Source organism: Sinohyriopsis cumingii, chromosome 17 (genome assembly GCF_028554795.1).
Source record: "Sinohyriopsis cumingii isolate HCF-2022 chromosome 17, ASM2855479v2, whole genome shotgun sequence".
In the NCBI taxonomy this organism is placed as follows: Eukaryota; Metazoa; Mollusca; class Bivalvia; order Unionida; family Unionidae; genus Sinohyriopsis; species Sinohyriopsis cumingii.
In genome coordinates, this window is record NC_142977.1 from 113,187,196 (window position 1) to 113,211,074 (window position 23,879).

Genomic DNA, 23,879 nt, shown 5'->3' on the forward strand with positions numbered 1-23,879 from the left:
CTCTGTTAATGCATGTGTGACTCGTAGACCATAGGGGGCACCTTCGAAGGTGAGGATACAGAAAGGATCAACGTTATGGAGGCTACTAACAAAACCTCATCGACAGAGGAAACCTCCTAAAATATAAAAACAAGAAAACCAATAAGCGTGTCCCCTTCGTGCTAACTTTCCACCTCGATGCCCCCAATCCATCAAAACATCATATGCAAGTATTGACACCATACTGAATCGTCTGAACGTCTCAAGTGTATATTTCAAGACGTTCCTATGGTTATGTACTGTAGACCTAAAAATCTCAAGAACCATCTGGTATTTGTCAGATTGACGTCATATAAGACCACATATTCAGGTACATATCATCGCAAAGACAAGCGTTACCTAATCTGCAGACACATGCCGGAGACCAAATCTTTCAAAAGTTCGACAACATAAGTTAACTACACCATCAGTCAGAAGTTAGGATGTCGAGCAAATAATACTGTAATAAGCGAAAGGGATCTCTTTACCGAGCAAATCTAACACTCGTGTGAATTCTGCTAGAATTGTTTTCTCCTTATTTCCAAGGACTTCTCGACAACACCTAATGTCTACTGGAAGCTCTAAAATTGCCAAGACTATCAATAAATTCCTCTTATCACTGAATGACCACAAATATCACAACTTCACATTTGCATTACAACTTCACAATTGCATGACAACCTCACAACTGATAGTTCTATTTTTAAGATTTGCGTTACGTAGCGTCAGTACTTTGCGCCGTGAAAATAAAAATATAACTGAAGCACCAAATAAAGGGAAATATTTTCCTCCTCTATCCCTGGGTCATTCAAATCATGATTTTAAACCTCATTTCACTTGTAAATCTACACCAATTTACCATCAAAGCAACGGCAAAAGGCGTCTCCAGATAATGGAAGAATGCCTTCTCAATTATTCCATTGTGGAAAATATCATTCCCTATGGAGATACACAATAAATCAGCAAAATTAGATTTTAATAGGAACTTCCAAGCCCACTTATGCAGTTCATACATGGACTCACTACGAAAACAAACCATGCCATTATGAATCTCGTCAACACTTTGACGTTTGCCTATAGATACTGGCTAATTACTCGAGCTGAGGAATATTTCCCCAACACCAACTTCCCATAATCAAAGAAGTAATCACAAAAATCTAACAAATCTATAAAAACGGAGACGTAAATACAAATGGCATAAACCTTAGATTTATTACAATACAATATATCTTTTGATACGTAAAATCTGTGCTGGCGAATGTGTTGGCGAAATCATTGATTGGAAGCGAAGGAATAATCCCAAATCAATAATCGCAGCAAAATCAACGCGAAAGTCGCCAAACATTACAACCTAAATGGATATTCAGTCGTGTCCTTTGATATGTTACCGATTGAATCTAACCTAGAGTAGACAGACATAGAACGCACACGTAAGGAACGATACTGGATACCACAAATTGAAAACTCATGGAGAGTTTGGCCTAACTTAAAAAAATCTAACCTTCCCGTTGCGATCCTGTAAAAAGTTACAGTCCATGATGACTTTTGCACCAGACACAAATTTTGTGCTAATAAGTAATTACATTTTTTATGATTGTGTTGTCTTTATTATTATTATTATTATTATTATTATTATTATTATACTTCTTGTCCATTATTCCGACATACAATTATCTTAACGTCTTTCCTTCAGAACTTCTTTGCATCACTCTACTGGATATAATTTCTTTACCAAATTCTGTAGATTGCGTCGATCTCTCACCACACTTTGTTTCCGTCCTTTGTTCACAACTTAGAATTAGGTCAAAGCATACTGGTTCGCTATTATGATAGACACAAGAACTCGCTGGTCTATTATTTTTGCACAACTTTGTCTTGTTATATCTCTTGGTGTATGCCCCTAGTGATTCAAAGATGTAATAGTCCAGAATTTTTCGTTCCTAATGTGTTAAGTGTTCGTTTTGTATATGAATTAAAAGTAACTCCAGCGTATTTATCATTTATCAACAAATGCTACTATCTCATTTTTAAATTTTAATTTAGGCATGGCTAGTACTCTTTTACGCGAAACTATCAGTGCTTCATTCTGGTATCATTGAACTATTGATCGGTCCTGGTAGGATTGAAGTCCACCAGTCATTCTTGACAAAATATAAATGGTATATAATTCGGCCTTTAAAATATATTATATTTCAAGCGTATTTTTAGACGCATGTGATAATGAACTGTTGCGTGCAAAGAGTGTTGTAGTGCTTAAAAGGTCATCAGTTATGTCACTAATGTAGAGAAGAAATAAAAACAGGCGTAATACAGACCCTTGTGGGACTCACGCAGTAAAGTACACAGTGGTAGATTCGACTTTATAACAATGACATTTTAAGCCCAGGTAGTTAAATAGTCTGTGATCCAGTCAACAAAAAAGAAATCGATACCGTGGCCTAAAATGTATTATTCCTTTGTGCTACACACAGTCAAATGCTTTTGAAGTATGACAGAAAACCATACACTTGTGTTCCTTTTGTCAAGGGAAGTGCATATAAGTAAATGGCGCCCGGGGTGAAGATGATGTTTTGGCTCCCCAAGACCTCTGACGCCCGGGGCAACCGCCCAGCCCGCCCCCAATCAATACGCTACTGTACATGGGCACTTATTACTTGATTCTTACATAACCAGACATTTCTATTTTCAAGTTATGCGATACTAATCCAAATCTAGCTCATGCATGAGTACGTTGAAGTCATAAATATTATGAATTCAACAAACAACACTGTAACTGGTTTGATGACCTCACGTAACATTTGACTATACTTGGATGCTCACACTTAACACACGACTGTGCCAATAATACTATAACATGTTTGATGACTACATTCAACACATGACTATATTAATAATACTGTAACATATCTGATGCATACATTTAACACATGACTATATTAATAATACTATAAAATGTTTGATGACTACCTTTAATACAAGACTATATTAATAATACTGTAACATGTTTGATGACTACATTTAACGCATGAGTATATATATATTAATAATACTGTAACATATCTGATGCATACATTTAACACATGACTATATTAATATTTCTGTAACATGTTTGATGACTACATTCAACACATGACTATACTGATAATACTGTAACATGTGTGATGACTACATTCAACACATGACTATATTAACAATACTGTAACATGTTTGATGACTACATTCAACACATGACTATATTAATAATACTGTAACATGTTTGATGATTACATTCAACACATGACTATATTGACAATACTGTAACATGTATGATGACTACATTCAACACATGACTATATTAATAATACTGTAACATGTGTGATGACTACATTCAACACATGACTATATTAATAATACTGTAACAAGTGTGATGACTACATTCAACACATGACTATATTAATAATACTGTAACATGTGTGATGACGACATTCAACACATGACTATATTAATAATACTGTAACATGTGTGATGACTACATTCAACACATGATTATATTAATAATACTGTAAAATGTTTGATGACTAAATTCAACACATGACTACATTAATAATACTGTAACATGTGTGATGACTACATTCAACACATGACTATATTAATAATACTGTAACATGTTTGATAACTACATTCAACACATGACTACATTAATAATACTGTAACATGTGTGATGACTACATTCAACACATGACTATATTAATAATACTGTAACATGTTTGATGACTACATTCAACACATGACTATATTAATAATACTGTATAATACTGTAACACGTTTGATGACTACATTCAACACATGACTATATTGATAATACTGTAACATGTTTGATGACTACATTCAACACATGACTATATTAATAATACTGTAACATGTATGATGACTACATTCAACACATGATTATATTAATAATGCTGTAACATGTTTGATGACTACATTCAACACATGACTATATTAATAATACTGTAACATGTGTGATGACTACATTCAAAACATGATTATATTAATAATACTGTAACATGTTTGATGACTACATTCAACACATGACTATATTAATAATACTGTAACATGTTTGATAACTACATTCAACACATGACCACATTAATAATACTGTAACATGTGTGATGACTACATTCAACACATGACTATATTAATAATACTGTAACATGTTTGATGACTACATTCTACACATGACTATATTAATAATACTGTATAATACTGTAACACGTTTGATGACTACATTCAACACATGACTATATTGATAATAATGTAACATATTTGATGACTACATTCAACACATGACTATATTAATAATACTGTAACATGTTTGATGACTACATTCAACACATGACTATATTAATAATACTGTATAATACTGTAACACGTTTGATGACTACATTCAACACATGACTATATTGATAATACTGTAACATGTTTGATGACTACATTCAACACATGACTATATTAATAATACTGTAACATGTATGATGACTACATTCAACACATGATTATATTAATAATACTGTAACATGTTTGATGACTACATTCAACACATGACTATATTAATAATACTGTAACATGTGTGATGACTAAATTCAACACATGACTATATTAATAATACTGTAACATATATGATGACTGCTTTCAACGCATGACTATATTAATAATACTGTAACATGTGTGATGACTACATTCAACACATGACTATATTAATAATACTGTAACATGTTTGATGACTACATTTAACGCATGACTATATATATTAATAATACTGTAACATGTGCGATGACTACATTCAACACATGACTATATTGATAATACTGTAACATGTGTGATGATTATATTCAACAAATGGCTATATTAATAATACTGTCACATGTTTGATAACCTAACAGAAGATACAAATTCTTCGTGGATTTCACTGATTGATATCACAATATCAAATTGATTCTTATATACACAGGAACATGTTGCATATTCGAAGAGATATTTAACTTGAAATTACAAATATTTCTCAATATAAAAGTTGCTGCTCTCGAAATTGTTAATAACATCTCTACGTCTTCAATAGCCCTCTTTCAATAAATGCAAATATATGTATTTAAATGAATCTATATTTTCTAGCAATTTATCAGTGTCATATTTTGGGCTTTATTAGTTGTTGTTGTTGCCTCTTTCAAAGGCTATGATGGTTTGCTTACTTGCGTTAACTTTAATGTTACAAGAATGACAATATCATTTCAAATTATTCAGCTAGGTATGTAATGAACGTTAACGTTAAGGTTACAAGAATGACAATGTCATTTCAAATTATTCAGCGTGGTATGTAATGAACGTTAACGTTAAGGTTACAAGAATGACAATATCATTTCAAATTATTCAGCGTGGTATGTAATGAACGTTAACTTTAAGGTTACAAGAATAACAATATCATTTCAAATTATTCAGCGTGGTACGTAATGAACGTTAACGTTAAGGTTACAAGAATGACAATATCATTTCAAATTATTCAGCGTGGTACGTAATGAACGTTAACGTTAATGTTACAAGAATGACAATATCATTTCAAATTATTCAGCGTGGTATGTAATGAACGTTAACTTTAAGGTTACAAGAATGACAATGTCATTTCAAATTATTCAGCGTGGTATGTAATGAACGTTAACGTTAAGGTTACAAGAATGACAATATCATTTCAAATTATTCAGCGTGGTATGTAATGAACGTTAACTTTAAGGTTACAAGAATAACAATATCATTTCAAATTATTCAGCGTGGTATGTAATGAACGCTAACGTTAAGGTTACAAGAATGACAATATCATTTCAAATTATTCAGCGTGGTATGTAATGAACGTTAACGTTAAGGTTACAAGAATGACAATGTCATTTCAAATTATTCAGCGTGGTATGTAATGAACGTTAACTTTAAGGTTACAAGAATAACAATATCATTTCAAATTATTCAGCGTGGTATGTAATGAACGTTAACGTTAAGGTTACAAGAATGACAATATCATTTCAAATTATTCAGCGTGGTATGTAATGAACGTTAACGTTAAGGTTACAAGAATGACAATATCATTTCAAATTATTCAGCTAGGTATGTAATGAACGTTAACGTTAAGGTTACAAGAATGGCAATGTCATTTCAAATTATTCAGCGTGGTATGTAATGAACGTTAACGTTAAGGTTACAAGAATGACAATATCATTTCAAATTATTCAGCGTGGTATGTAATGAACGTTAACGTTAAGGTTACAAGAATGACAATATCATTTCAAATTATTCAGCGTGGTATGTAATGAACGCTAACGTTAAGGTTACAAGAATGACAATATCATTTCAAATTATTCAGCGTGGTATGTAATGAACGTTAACGTTAAGGTTACAAGAATGATAATATCATTTCAAATTATTCAGCGTGGTATGTAATGAACGTTAACTTTAAGGTTACAAGAATAACAATATCATTTCAAATTATTCAGCTAGGTATGTAATGAACGTTAACGTTAAGGTTACAAAAATAACAATATCATTTCAAATTATTCAGCATTTAACTTTAAAGTTACAAGAATAACAATATCATTTCAAATTATTCGGCGTGGTATGTACTAAACGTTAACTTTAAGGTTACAAGAATGACAATATGATTTCAAATCATTCAGCGTGGTATGTAATGAACGTTAACTTTAAGGTTACAAGAATGACAATATCATTTCAAATTATTCAGCGTGGTACGTAATGAACGTTAACGTTAAGGTTACAAGAATAACTATATCATTTCAAATTATTCAGCATTTAACTTTAAAGTTACAAGAATAACAATATCATTTCAAATTATTCAGCGTGGTATGTACTAAACGTTAACTTTCAAATTATTCAGCGTGGTATGTAATGAACGTTAACGTTAAGTTTACAAGAATAACAATATCATTTCAAATTATTCAGCGTGGTATATAATGAAAGTTAACTTTAAGGTTACAAGAATAACAATATTATTTCAAATTATTCAGCTAGGTATTTAATGAACGTTAACGTTAAGGTTACAAGAATGACAATATCATTTCAAATTATTCAGCGTGGTATGTAAAGAACGACTGTATCAGCTATACAATTAGCTTTATTGGAAATATAATTTATGTATTACTTATAATGTATATTAGTTATAATATCGTTTGTACAGACAAATGCTAACATTATTGGTGAAACAGGTCCCACTTGTTTAAAGCCATATCGTGATTAAAATAAAATCTGAGAACAGTAAATATTATTGTACCTTAAACAGGATTTTTTAGAATTACAAAAGCAATTTGCTTAAAGGACATGGCGTAATGTCTACAGTACAAACCGAGTATAATCATTCAATTAAAGAGTTTAGATAAGTCTAGGAAATAATCTTTCGTACTGTTATGTATATTTGATTTGTATTTGTAAGTATTTCTCCATGCTTATATAATACATATAAATGTGTTTTGTTATTGACTTTTGTCCAAAATCAATCTTATTGTCTACCTGACCAGTAACTTTATTTTGCTAGACAAATGATGCATAGCTAATATTTTTATATGTGTATGGGTTAAATATTAGGATCATTATCAATAGAAGTAAATATATTTATTTGGGTCTGGGTCTATGACATTGATATTCCCCAAAACTACATAGCCTACCTGTTGTTCACCACATCCTTATTATAATTTTAGTAACAGATTGTATCTTGTAGACACTTTGTAATGTTTTGGAAAGGAAAATTGCAAGTCATAGTATTTTCAAAAAATGCTAATTGTGACCTAGGTCAAGTAGAGTCTTTATAATCTTGCTTATCTAGAAATTACTCATTATTGATGTAAGATCTTGATCCAGAACCATTTTTATTGTTGTGTTCAGTATTTTCGTTTCGGTGGACTTATTTATTCAAATATTCTTCTCTGGAATTACAAAGTGATTGATATTATTCTTGGTCAGAGATATTAGCTTGGAATTATAATGAATTCAGATAAGGACATCTTGGATTATATTATTGTCATTAACCAAAAGACTGTTGGCACATCTCCACGCAACAGGCTACTAAAGACAAACAACACTTTCAGTGCTGGATATTATTTCGAACGCCACTGTAATTTAATTAGGACCTTGTTCAATAGGGCTGGTGATAGAATTTTTTGGACTATTTGGGATTTAATTCGCAATAATGCAAGTTCTTTTTAAAGTTTCACTTTGTATTCTGAGGAAATAAATTACTTGTTAAATATTACAATACTTGTTGGTTTTCGCACTTTTCTATTACTTACTTGAAAACCAAAGAGTCCTAACACTGGATGACTAAAGTGGTCTTCATCGACTTGATGGACGAACAATCAATCGTAATAATACATTTATTGGCTCGCACTTTGTGCTGTATAGACAGATTGAACAACAGTAAAAGCATAATGGCCAATCATTTGATATCATGTGTATGAACTATTATCGATTTTTTTCGGAGATCCACATATTCCCAGTTTTTTTTCTCAGCACAACCCCCCTCCCCCCGCGAAACACACATTTGATGGCATGCTTGGGATTTCTCTCCGCTTCGTAAATTGCATCATATCTAAAGACACGTGATTCAAAAGAAGCTTATTGGTAGAAAACGCGTCATGAAAGGATCTTGGTTGTAGAAGCACAAACAAAAATTTCTAATAAAGTTTAAACGAAAACCATGTAAATATATTTATATTTTATGTTTAAGACGATGAAATCAACGTGTACACTGTTGCACATGATAATAAAGTTATTCAACGGTGTTAAATAACTCGTAATGCTCTGTCTGTCTCCTTTCTCCTCCTCTCTCCACTCCACAGATGTAAACATGAAAATATCCATTCCTGTTTCCCTTCCTCTTCTCTCTCCACTCAGCAGATGTAAACATGAAAACAACCATTCCTGTCTACGAGTATCAGCTGGATTTTTTTTCTTCTCAAAGTTAACCTCTTGAACAAATTGTTTATTTCGGTCTATTAGTAAACCGTACCCTTTCGAAAGAATCAATTTGTAACTTTTATCTTGGATATTGAATTAGAGCAAAATTTACATCCTTTATGTATGTAATTTTCCAGAAAGGATGCCTCTAGCTCCGATGATAGAAGGTCCAATGAATCAGACTGTAACTGAGGGCATGAACGCCACGTTTGAATGCAAGGTCATAATCAGTGATACAGAACCCCAGCTGCAGTGGCTTCGACATTATATGGTCAATGGTTCCTACACTAATGAGGATGGGGAGCCTTATGTCAGGGTTCTACAGGTATCGGCCTCGACCTTTATTTTATACGTGAGCAAGCGTAATAAGGTAAATCCTAATTACAATTCTGTTGTCAATTCTAGCAAGTTGTACAACCTTTTATTTTACGTATTGAATGATTTTATTAATTGGTATTCAAAATTCGTCTCAACCAAAGAAAACGGTTTCGAGGCAAACTTTAAGACTTTTTTCATTCATTTGCATAAAAATGGGCAAAATTTACCTGTAGGATTTAAGTGAACTGAAAATAAATATGAGCCAGTTCCTTGGAAAGATTCTCCATGAATGATATCGATTTCAACTGGTAAATAAATCTCTTAGAATTTCCTTTCTATATTTTTGAGGCACTCAGCCTCAGTGGCAAAGTTTCAAATCATTAAAGTCGATAGCTGAGAATTTAATTTTACTGATTTTGTTTTTACTGCAGCGAGAGCACTATGCAATATGGAAGAGAATATTTTTCGTACAGGAAAATTTTTATGGCAGAAAAAATATTTTATATACAAGAAGTGTTGTGGTGTATATTCATAATAACAAAAAAATTACAGATTGACATTCATAATATTTTGAAGGAATTATGGAGAACTCTAAAATAGATTTAATGGCTTAATGGCAAACAAAAAATATTACAGAAAAACGTAAATCACTGTTTTGTTTGAATGCATCAAACGGATTCGTTAAAGATGCTCAAAAGATGTTAAATGCGTTTTCGGAAACAAAAATTCGGAAAATATTGATAAATTTATTGACTTTAAATCAATTTAGAACAGCAGCAGTGTAACCTTGTCAAGCTGATGAGTTACTAATGTCAGCTGGTAAAATAAATCTCTTAGGGTTGTCATTCTATGCTTCAGAGGTACTCACCTCCTGTGTAAAAGTTTCAAATCATTTAAGTGAATAACTAAGAATTTAACTTTACTCCAATCCGCCGCTAATGGTCCCCAATCCCAATCCCACAAAACTACTACAACCACAACGGGTATTGTCATTCTAGGCGTTTTGAAATTTTTATTTCTAAGTCACAGCCTCCGTCCCCATAACTTTTTCTAAACTTTTTTTAGCAAGCAAGCCACATAATTTGTAAAATCATTGTTTTTGCCCTCAATATATGTATATCTCATCTGAATTCAAACAGTCTTTTTAGCAATGTACAGTCTGCATATCGCCCTTGCCACAGTACTGAAACTACTCTTCTAAAAGTAGTTAATGACATTCTCTCTGCTTTGGATAGCGGAAAGATTACAGTCCTCACCCTCCTTGATTCGTCTGCAGCATTTGACACAATAGACCATGATATATTACTTCAGCGTCTCCAGTATGGCATTCATGATACAGCCTTACTGTGGTTCAAGTCCTACTTGGTCAACAGGACACAAATTGTATCTGCAAATGGAATACACTCCAGCCCAGTTGATCTATGTTGTGGTGTTCCACAGGGGTCTGTTCTTGGACCTGTTCTCTTCATTCTATACACTCAGTCGCTCTCAAGTGTCATAGATCATCATCCAGTGTCTCACCAATTGTACGCTGATGACATCCAAATATACAAATCTAGCCACCCAACTGAAGTTGATGCTACCATACAAGGTGTAGATAGGTGCATTTCTGATGTGAAATCATGGATGACATGTGACAAGCTGCAGACGAATGATGCTAAAAATGAGGCCATTCTGATTACAACACAAAGACTTTCTCAGTCACATCCTTTACCTCAAACAATAAATATCAGCAACTGTTGCAGAATAGAAACCGAGTAGATTTTGGATTAAATGAATAACACAAACAGTGTGTGAAAGATGGAAATTTATGAAATGAATTAATAAAGAAAAATATATGGTGTATAAATACAATGATTCTCTCACGCTCTCAACATACGATTGATCCAATCACTCTACACAAACATTCACACATTGAAAATAAACCAAAAATATGAATTCAATATGAAATACAGATTCAAGAAACCTCATAGACTGCATATACGTTTCAAATAATATTATGCACTGTAAGACAGATTCACATAATCTCACGTATGGACTACAATTAAGATTTAAATAATCTTAAGGTATTCAAATGTGTTTCAAATATTGTTATGCACTGTAAGTGAGATTCACATAATCTCATGGAATACAACTAAGATTCAAAACAATCTCATGAACATGAAAATGTACCCAATTGAAACGACAATTGGAACAAACATGCTTCTTGACCCTTGTACAGTCGTACGATTCATAAACTGATGAGCCGCACCGAGTCCTTGGATTGGCCTACACTTTTATCGGCCGCTCGCACCCTTCACGGATATACCACATATACAGTCATACGTACAGACAGCATACAGCACCCTTGAAATAGCTACGTCTACGTCGGTGGTTCCACCGCATGTACAGACATACATACATATATTTGTATCGACAGCGCGCAGCCCTAAATACTCTGGAAACTCAAGACAGCTCTAAACAGCTTCAGACAGCTCTAGACAGTTCTAGTCAGCTCTAGTCAGATACAATAAAAACAAACTGGTCATAATAATGGGTTCTAAAAATCTCTAGATATATGCTAATACATTAAACTCTAATAGCAAAGTTCACAACGTTTCAAATCTGCGTTGTAATAAATGCATCATTACACGACATGACATTACAAACTGAATAAGCATCGCATATCAAATGAAATATAAATTTAACACGTACCCCTATGGCTGGAGAACACAATGGAGAGCCTACACTCCTTGACGAGATCCAAAACGACCAGTGTGTCAATTAGAAATTGATCTTCCTTAAATCCATTGCAAAATGAGTAATAGTCAGGGTAAAATATCCGTGCATATCATGCTTTTAATGTCCCTCGTCGCAATTAATTTCCGGCGAGGTACATGCTAGTACAGTCGCTTCCCTGGAAAAACACTTATTCACCCTAGATAACGTTGTACGCATGTACAACAAAAAATAGTCAAATAGTTCTAAGGCAAAACCAAGTTTGTTTTTTTTGCCTAATTCTGTGACAGCAACACCAATATTAAATTCACACAATCAGTACGCAACCTAGGTGTTACTCTGGACAGTACTCTCACATTGCACCAACATCTCATGAACATCTGCAATGCTGCAAATCTTGAGCTGAGACTCATCAGCTCCATTCGCAAATATCTTTCAGTTGATGCCACTAAAACACTTGTGTGTTCATTAGCACTTTCAAGACAGGACTATTGTACCCCCACTCTCTCTCTGGTTCATCTCAATATCTGCTCCAGAAACTTCAGAAAGTTCAAAACACAGCTGCTCGGGTCATACTTAGAGTACCACGATCAGAGCACACCTCCCCGCTGCTCTGTACCCTACACTGGCTATCCATTCGATCCAGAATCAAACACAAAATTTGTTCTCTGTGCTACATTTCACTGTCGGACTCTAGTCCAACATACCTATCCGACCTCACCCATGTGTACACACCAGCAAGATACTTACGCTCCTCTTCTGACAATCGTATACTCATTATTCCCACTATGAAAACAAAGTTATATGGACAGCGTTCTTTTGCATACCAGTGCCCAGCACCAAGAAATTAATTGCACACTGAACTCAGACACAAATACACAGTGATCCCATTCAAGAGTGCTCTCAAAACACTTATTTCGACTGCAAGAACAAACTTAAATATTCTCATTATTTTTTTTTTATGTTTTCTAATTTCATGGTGTTTGTTTTTGTAATCATATCATTATATGTTTTTTATCTTATATGTGTCGTCTAATGTTGTAAAGCGCTTAGAGCTCTTAAAGATTAGGCGCGATACAAACTCCTCATTATTATATATATATATATATATATATATATATATATATATATATATATATATATATATATATATATATATATATATATATATATATATATATATATATATATATATATATATATATATATATATATAATGAATTAACAAACGTACATCTCATTCAAATACTCTATCCAAACATTCACAAATTGGTAAACTAAAAATGATTCATGTATTCTGATGTATGGCTAAGATTCAAATAATCTTATGTAATGAAAGTGAGATTCACATAATCTCATGTAACCGAAATGACTCATTGTACTCAATCGAAACAACAATAAATTGAAACAAACACGACTCAGTCATTTGTACAGCCGTATGGTTCATAAATATTTGTAAAACTTGCAAATGTGTGCACTGACAAACCACACAGCTCTCCGGAATTCTTGGGTTGGCCCTCACTTGTAATGGCCGTACACACCCTTCATGGATCCACCATGCGCACAAGTTTACAAACTAGCGGTTTCGTCTTTGTATGACCTTAATGGTTACATCATCTTCTGTAGACACACAGACGGGCCGATATACCCGCACACACATAGGTGCAGACAGCAGACAGTTCTCCTGAACTGGGTTGACACCCTTGTATTGGTCACGCCCACCCTTCATGGATCCACCATGCGCACATACATACGTATAGACATACGTACAGACAGCTACAGACAGCCCTAAACAGCTACAGACAGCCCTAAACAAATTCAGACAGCTCTAAACAGCTACAATAAAACCAAACTGGTCATCGTAATAGGTTCGGAATTAAAATTTATAGATACATGCTACTAAAGTAAACTCTAATAGTAACCTGTAATTCTAAAGTTCACAGCGTTTCAAATCTCCGTAGTAGTGTGTGTGTGTGTGTGTGTGTGTGTGATTTGGATTTTTAACGTAGCTTTACCAATTTTTCAGTCATAGCGCTACGATATCTGCAGTGTGGCAGTTTATAGTGATGTCTAGCACTGGGGAATCATGCCGCGGACATGTCGCATGATGTCCCACCCAGTCACATTATCCTGACACCAGGCCGACCAGTCCTAACACTAACCTCGTAATTCTGAGCACCAAGCGAGGAAGCTGTTAGTACCGTTTTTGTAAGTCTTTAGTATGACTCAGCCGGGCTCGAACCCACGACCTCCCGCATCCAAGGCGGACGCTCTAACCACTAGGCCACCGAAGTGGTCATGCGTAGTAGTAAAGGCATCATTTCACGATACGGCATTAAAACCTGAATACGCTTCACATATAATAAAAATACAAATATAACACTTACCCCTATGGCTGGAGAACACAAATGGAGAACGTTCACTCCTTGACAAGATCCAATGACTAGTGTGTCAGTTAGAAACGGAACTTGCCTTAAATCCACAGGAGAGTGAGTATTAGTCTGGGTAAAATACCGTGCTCTTAGTGACTCTCGCCGCAAGTGATCTACGACGAGATACATGCTAGTTCAGTTGCTTACCTAGAAAAACAACTATCCACCATAGGTAACTTTGTACGCATGTAAGACTAAAATGATCAAATCGTTCCAAGGCGAAACCAAGTTATTTCTTGCCTTATTCTGTGACAAGACTGCAAGAAAAAATTAAGTCTCTGACATTAACTAAATCACTTTGTACATACGATGCGAGAGTAGAGAGATACACGAGTGAATCCTTTGGTGATATGAGCGAATAGAAATAGAAAGGTCATGGACAAAATTATAACACTATATGTTGTTTCTTGCAATATTGATTTTATATCTCATTTCTAGCAATCTGGATTTTATATGTTTTTTTCTAGCAATCTGGAGTACTGAAACAAATAGATCCTCAGATATTAGTGGTTCGTAATGTAACACAGGAAGATGCCGGATGGTATACGTGCCTCGTTGCCAACACTATTGGAATCAACTATGTCAGTGCTTGGCTTACTGTTATCAGGGTAGACACGAGTAAGTAGATATATTAAGTTTGTGTAAATATGTTACATTTATGTTAAACTTGTTTGCTTCTGCTTTCAAGCCATCGATTTAATACTCATACCTAATTCCACGTAAAACCTTAAAAGCACGAACTCAAATTTTTTTACATTGCTGAAGCAATATACTTGAATCTCTGATGTGAACATATGTAACGACTGGTGTTAATACATCGTTGTTGATGTTCCCATTGTTATGTATGTTTAAATTTTATTTTGTGCTTAACTTTTGTCCATGATTGTATGTTGTACTCCTGATAATGGCCACTTGTAAACATACGGTTTACATAACAAATGAGTTCAAGTTTATTCTTATGCACAATTAGACTGAAAGGTTCCGTTTAAATGCTTCAGTTTCTGTTCTAAAAATAGGTAAAGTGTAAATGCATATAAATAGTCACTTGATAAACAAATAATACATTCGTATTTTAGATCAGTCTCTGGGAATCCATTTTTGATCAGCGTTTACAGTTGTTTTGTTGAAGTCAGATATAATTCGCGATAACTTATTTATATAAAATATTCTTTCGAATTACTTAAGTGCTTATTGACTTTTGGATTAATACATTACGTTGGATTATTGTGAACTCATTCAGAAGAATTCTGAATTGCATCATTGTGTTATATCGGAACATTCAATACTATTGGAATTAATTTGGAATATTATATATTTTGTTACGTATATTTAATTTAATTTATATTTGACTTAATTGTTTGAAAGTTTTAAAATTATTTTATTTTTAATTTCATTACATGTCAATGCAATGTAAGTTTGTTTATTCGGAATTTGATATTTTCCAGAAAATTCAGTTTGACCTGAATATTTCCATCAATACCTAATATTAGAACACTGTTTCTAATTTTGATTTAGTTCTTAGCCTTGATTGGGGGTCAAGTAAACAACTCCTTCGTTTTGTTTATTTTTAATGTGTGAATGATAATCGTGAAATCGGGGCTGTATTGGATACGTGACCCTATGCTTATAAATAGATTTTAGTGACGTAAACAACTTTAAAAAATTTTATTCATAGAGTAAAATGAATGGTTTTATCAAGGTCATACTGGGGCTACGTGATTTTTTATAGATAAATATGATCACGTGACCCTCTATTTCGCAATTCAGGCATTTCTGAAATTGCGCATTAATTAGTTTTAATAGTGATGCTTAGAGAGAGATCTCTCAATTCGGGCTTCTAAACACTGGGACGTAAAGGTGTTTCTTTTGTTGTGTCATTTTGGGAATTACATTTTAATGTTTATTCGAATTATTTGGATTCTAAAAGATTAATTCGTTTCTCTGGAAATATTTTGTGTGCTCATACAGAATTCTTGAACAAATAAATTTCTTAACAATTTTATTCGGATTGCCAACACCGGAGTGTTATTTCTTGTGTTTCTACAAGGAACTGTAGACGACAGCACAGTACAGTATACAACATACGTCATTGCCTTCCATCTTAGGTTCTTCGTCGGGACTCGAACTTAGATTCATGAGAACATTTCATTATTAAAGTTCTAAAATTTAATTCGTGTATCATTCTTGGATTATTTTTGGGTTTGATTCTTAAAAACCGTAAGTTCTTATTTTTTTTAAAACAATTCTTCATTTTTACAGTATTTTTCCAGGGAAATAAACTATTTGTTAAATGTTTCAAAGCTTGTTGCTTTAACTCTTTCTTGTGTTGCTGTTTATTCGAGCCTAAACACCTAACATAAGAATTTTTAGACCTATGATAGCACATTATTGATTTATTTGAATCTAATTTGCAATACTGTATCTCTTCAATTTTCACTTTGTATTGTATAAAAATAAATTGCTTGCTGATTTTACTTAACTGGTGGTTTCACATTCTTTCTGTTACATATTTTAGGACCTAGAGACGATAATAATTAAAAGTGGAAGGCTGATCCCTTGCACCATTTTGTACGTAATGGAGAGTTCAGATTTTGAAATAACCGCTTTCATACAATATCACATATAGTACAAACTGCAACGAATATGTATACTGCAACCTACAATTTTATAATCTGAACATGTCTATGGATATAAATTTTAAAACCTTGACATTCTCGACAAACCGTATAATTTTCCAAACCAATCCAGTTATGTGGAGTTACAAGCCTCAATAATGTTTTACTGTACTATTTAATGCGCATGCGTCTTGTTGTTTTAGCCTGAATATATCTAATATTAAAATTGTGTAAACTATTAATCCCTGACTCGGCCATAATATCGCTACGCAAACTGGTAAATTAGCCTTAATTTAGAGGTGGGTCAGATGCTGACGTACAATACGGTACCAGTCTGGTATTGTGTGAACATCGTGAAAGATGACGGAATTGCCTCCCTTTGATATTTTAAATTCACCAGCCTTTGATTGTTAACGCCATTTCTATTCTGGCTGTATAAATTAAATTTCTTTGGCTTTTTACTTACGTGTTAATTTATGCTTCAGCCCACGTTCGGAAGATGACGTCAATTATTGAATCACCGAGACAAGCTCACAAAAATGAATGACTTCCAATCCTTAAATACACAATGATTATTGTATATGTCAGTGTTGTACTTTTCGTTCTCTTCAGTGGGATTGTAATAGTTGTCGTTCGTGCTGGCGTTCTCATTACATGCAGGAAAATTATGACGATGACACCCATAATATCATTGTGATGCGATCGTTACTTTTACAATGTTTAATACGTATCAATTTCGTGCTGCACCAGTTATGAGCAAGGATGCAAGATCTAATAACAACCCTAACCCTGGTCCCATCCCTTTCAGTGTTGCAAAATATTTTAAAAAATTCTGATATAATTAAAACCTCATGCACCAAAATTTCTTAAAATTATTCTCTCTTTCTGCCTATATTTTGTCGTTTGTGGAATAAATAATGGCAATACACTTTCAGCGCAGATATGTATTGCAACTTTATAATTTATTTGACAGAAAACACATTATATATAAATTGATGATAAAAAACATTTCCTCACAATATCTTGGAAGTTGTGTCACGGTTAAACTTATTTAAACATGCATATATATTCCTCCTATATCTGTGTAGTTTGTCAGAATTAGGGGAGGCTTTTGATTAAATGACACATTGGCTTGGTCAAGTAATAGTCGGACCTTTGATGTACATGCGATGTGTTTAAAGGAAAGACACACCTCAGCGTATCTGGGTAATGTTCAGACTCTTAACACACAGGTGAGATGTATGCATGACACATACATGTGGGTGTCCGGTTAATATTCAGACTTCGAAAGCATAGGTGAGATGTATGCATGACACATACATGTAGGTGTCCGGTTAATATTCAGACTCTTAACACACAGGTGAGATGTATGCATGACACATATATGTGGGTATCCGGTTAATATTCAGACTTCGAAAGCATAGGTGAGATGTATGCATGACACATGTGGATGTCCGGTTAATTTTCAGACTCTTAACACACAGGTGAGATATATGCATGACACATATATGTGGGTGTCCGGTTAATATTCAGACTCCGAAAGCATAGGTGAGATGTATGCATGACACATACATGTATTTGTCCGGTTAATATTCAGACTCTTAACACACAGGTGAGATGTATGCATGACACATACACGTGGGTGTCCGGTTAATATTCAGACTTCGAAAGCATAGGTGAGATGTATGCATGACACATGTGGATGTCCGGTTAATTTTCAGACTCTTAACACACAGGTGAGATGTATGCATGACACATACATGTGGGTGTCCGGTTAATATTCAGACTTCGAAAGCGTAGGTGAGATGTATGCATGACACATACATGTATTTGTCCGGTTAATATTCAGACTCTTAACACACAGGTGAGATGTATGCATGACACATACATGTGGGTGTCCGGTTAATATTCAGACTTCGAAATCATAGGTGAGATGTATGCATGACACATGTGGATGTCTGGTTAATTTTCAGACTCTTAACACGCAGGTGAGATGTATGCATGACACATACATGTGGGTGTCCGGTTAATATTCAGACTTCGAAAGCATAGGTGAGATGTATGCATGACACATGTGAATGTCCGGTTAATTTTCAGACTCTTAACACACAGATGAGATGTATGCATGACACATACATGTATTTGTCCGGTTAATATTCAGACTCTTAACACACAGGTGAGATGTATGCATGACACATACATGTGGTTGTCCGGTTAATATTCAGACTTCGAAAGCATAGGTGAGATGCATGCATGACACATACATGTAGGTGTCCGGTTAATTTTCAGACTCTTAACACACAGGTGAGATGTATGCATGACACATACATGTAGGTGTCCGGTTAATATTCAGACTCTTAATACATATGTGAGATGTTTGCATGACACATACATGTAGGTGTCCGGTTAATATTCAAACTCTTAACACATATGTGAGATGTTTGCATGACACATACATGTGGGTGTCCGGTTAATATTCAAACTCTTAATACATAGGTGAGATGTTTGCATGACACATACATGTAGGTGTCCGGTTAATATTCAGACTCTTAACACACAGGTGAGATGTATGCATGACACATACATGTGGGTGTCCGGTTAATATTCAGACTTCGAAAGCATAGGTGAGATGTATGCATGACACATGTGGATGTCTGGTTAATTTTCAGACTCTTGACACACAGGTGAGATGTATGCATGACACATACATGTGGGTGTCCGGTTAATATTCAGACTTCGAAAGCATAGGTGAGATGTATGCATGACACATGTGAATGTCCGGTTAATTTTCAGACTCTTAACACACAGGTGAGATGTATGCATGACACATACATGTATTTGTCCGGTTAATATTCAGACTCTTAACACACAGGTGAGATGTATGCATGACACATACATGTGGGTGTCCGGTTAATATTCAGACTTCGAAAGCATAGGTGAGATGCATGCATGACACATACATGTAGGTGTCCGGTTAATTTTCAGACTCTTAACACACAGGTGAGATGTATGCATGACACATACACGTAGGTGTCCGGTTAATATTCAGACTCTTAATACATATGTGAGATGTTTGCATGACACATACATGTAGGTGTCCGGTTAATATTCAAACTCTTAACACATAGGTGAGATGTTTGCATGACACATACATGTAGGTGTCCGGTTAATATTCAAACTCTTAATACATAGGTGAGATGTTTGCATGACACATACATGTAGGTGTCCGGTTAATATTCAGACTTCGAAAGCATCGGTGAGATGTTTGCGTGACACATCCATGTGAGTGTCAGGTTGATATTCAGACTCGTAACGCATAGGTGAGGTATTTGCATGACACAATACATGGACGTGTCCGGTCATTATTTTGAATCATGACCTATAATTCAGGTTCTTAATTGGATAACAAACATATATCAAAGACCAGTTCTTTGTGCTCGAATGCGTGGATAGGATTTTGTTTGGAATAACAATCGACCCTTTGATTCTAAACCCATTTTATAGCTAAGCATGAAAACGATGTGGAAACAAATGTTTTGATAATCATTTTAGAAACCCGCAAACTATATCACATTCTGTAAAATACAGCATAGTTTTCTGGCTATTGAATCCTGGCAATTTAGCATTGTAGTGGATTATCTATACTGTGTAATTGCTATTCGCTGTGATTTCAAATCTTGTGTTTCAAACATTCGGTATCAATACTTTCTTCGTAGTTACCACGCGAAGTCATTCCGTCTTGACTTAGTATGTGCATGTAGAGATTGTAATACCCAACAATGCAACTGACTCCCTGCAACGAAATGATTAATCTGTATACAAAAATTATTGATGAGACTGGTAAAATATTTTTCATTTTAAGGAAGTGACCCGACTGTAATGTAGCTCACTTGATTTGACCTGTCCATTTATCTCGAGAGGTTTGTGTTCCGTTTCTACCAGATTTCATTTTCTTTAGCTCTTTAACCCGTTGTACTCTTAAAGATGAAATCACTTCATGATCGCGTATATTGTTATTTGATGACAATCACATCATAATTGCTTATGTTTATATAATTGATTGATGAAAAAATACAATAATCGCGTATATTACTATTAGTGATTAATGAAGATCACATGTTGATTGCATATATTGTTAACAGTGATTGATGACAATCATCTCATGATCGCGTTGATTGTTATCAGTGATTGCTTTGCATATAAATTCATGGAGACTTTCCAGTTTGTAGATCGCTAATGTTACTATCTCAATATGTTCCAAATTTAAAGGCCTCTGGCACAATTACTATGACTGAGGTATTAAATCATGTTGAGGTTCGTGGAACAAGTATGCCAGTATCTATTCCATATATTCAAACCAGGGGTTAAAATATCTATACCATAAGAAACTGTTTCGTTCTTGTCTTTGAAAATTTCAACACTTTGTGTTTTAGCATATTTGTCATATCTTTGTAGCGTTTGATCACCTTGACTAAATCATTTTTAATATTTTTAACTTTACAAAGCAGCCATTTTAGTCATCACTTGGCAACTAACCTAGCAATAAAAGCAACCCTCTATTGTGAAACAAGAATGTCGGATAAGTCCATTGGCTATCGGATAGTATCGTGTGTGCATTGTCAGGATAAAGTATATTGGCTATCGGATAGTATCGTGTGTGCATTGTCAGGATTTAAGTATATTGGATATCGGATAGTATCGTGTGTGCATTGTCAGGATAAAGTATATTGGTTATCGGAAAATATCGTGTGTGCATTGTCAGGATAAAGTATATTGGCTTTCGGATAGCATCGTGCGAATTGTCGGATAAAGTCCATTTGCTGTCGGAAAGTATCGTGTATGAAGTGTTGGATAAAGTCCATTGGCTGTCGGATAGTATCGCGTATGAATTGTCGGGATAAAGTCCATCATTGGCTATCGCATAGTATCATGTGAACTGCAAAAATAGAATAATCAGGTTCATAGTGCACCCGCAGGAATTTCCAAAAGCGTTATCAAATTCATAATGCATGTAACTGTAAGAACATAATTAAAGGACTCGTGATAAAGAAACATCTTTTCCTTCGACATGCTGTTATTTAGTAATTGCAAAATACCGGAGGACAGACTTATAAGATTTCTTATATTGGATTGTAAGATGCTGACATGGTTGAATTGTAAGATCCTGACATGTTTGGATTATGGATGGCTTGTAAGATATTGTCATAGTTGGATTGTAAGATACTGTCATAGTTGGATTGTAAGATACTGTCATGGATGGATTGTAATATACTGTCATGATTGGATTGTAATATACTGTCATGACTGGATTGTATGATACTGTCATAGTTGGATTGTAAGATTCTGTCATAGTTTGCTTGTAAAATACTGACATGGTTGGATTGCAATATACTGCCATAGTTGGACTGTAAGAGACTTGCATGCATTGCTAGATTGTAAGATACTGTCATAGTTGGATTTTAAGATAATGTCATAATATGATTGTGAGATACTGTCATAGATGGATTGTAAGATACTGTCATAGATGGATTGTAAGATACTGTCATGTTTGGATTGATTGTAAGATACTATCATAGTTGGATTGTAAGATACTGTTAGGGTAGGATTGTAAGATACTTTCGTAGTTGCGTTGTAAGACACTGTCATGGTTGGATTGTAAGATACTGGTATGGTTGGATTGTAAGGTATGGTCATGTTTGGATTGTAAGACACTGTCATAGTTGGTTTGTAAGATAATATCATAGTTGGCAGGACAAGGTACCGAACACAGAGGTGCTCACTAAGGCCGGCATGATAAGCATCCACATCATGCTCTGCAAGGCACAACTCCGATAGGCTGGCCATATTGTCCGCATGCCGGTTGAACGCCTACCTAAGAAGGTCTTCTGTGGAGAGCTACACCAAGGCAAGAGATCTCATGGTGGTCACAAAGAGGTACAAGACCACTCTCAAGGCTTCGCCGAAGAACCTATGCATTGATCATGACAGCTGGGAGAGTGTCGCTGCTAACCGATCTGCTTGGCGCAGGCAAGTCAGTACTGGTGCGGCAGCCTTTGAGCAGAAAAGACTGGTGGAAGCTGTTGAGAAACGTGTTTTGCGCAAATCCAGGAAGAGCAGTTCCTCAACTCCCGCACAGTAACCTGTACATCGATGTCCCCACTGCAAATGACTCATCCGGGCCCGGATCGTACTGATCAGCCTTCTCCTGACCCACCCCCAGTAAATCCATGACATTAAATGTTCCTCATCGACACCGTTGAACGAACATCATCATCACTTGGATTGTAAGATTCTGGCATAGATGGAAGTAGTGAAGTGGGGCACTATAGGGTCTATGGGAATTAGCATTACAGACACCACCCACCCACCCCGGGCCTGTATAGGGTCTATGTAAATTTAACATGGAGAAAAACCCTGGGCCTGTATAGGGTCTAGGGGAATTAGCATTACAGACCTTCTTGGGCCGGTATAGGGTCTATGTAAATTTAACATTAACCACCCTGGGCCTGTATAGGGTCTATGTAAATTTAACATGGACAAAAAAAAAACCTGGGTTTGTATAGGGTCTATGTAAAATTGAAACAGGGAGGGGTTTCTATTTTATTAAAAAAAATAAAAATAAAAAAGGGTTGGCAATGGAAAGTCAATCTCTTTTCGAGACCTATGAGTGGCCCTGAAAAGGGCCTTTGGGTTTCTTCTTCTAATTTCTTCTATTTCTCCACCAACTTCTTATTTTCTGTCCTACACTTTTTCTCTTCTTTCCTTTCTTTTCTTCCTCCTTTTTCTCTTCTTT

At 34.8% G+C, this 23,879-nt stretch overlaps 1 protein-coding gene across 2 annotated transcripts in view; it reads left to right on the plus strand.

Moving 5' to 3' along the window:
- Positions 1–23,879, plus strand: part of LOC149779686 (fibroblast growth factor receptor-like 1) — a 197,535-nt gene that overhangs the window by 76,918 nt on the left and 96,738 nt on the right. For both annotated transcript variants that reach the window (XM_089940531.1, XM_089940532.1), the window contains exons 8-9: positions 9,141–9,328; positions 14,939–15,089. In XM_089940531.1, the coding sequence (XP_089796657.1) occupies positions 9,141–9,328; positions 14,939–15,089 (339 nt within the window). The remainder of the gene's footprint in view (positions 1–9,140; positions 9,329–14,938; positions 15,090–23,879) is intronic.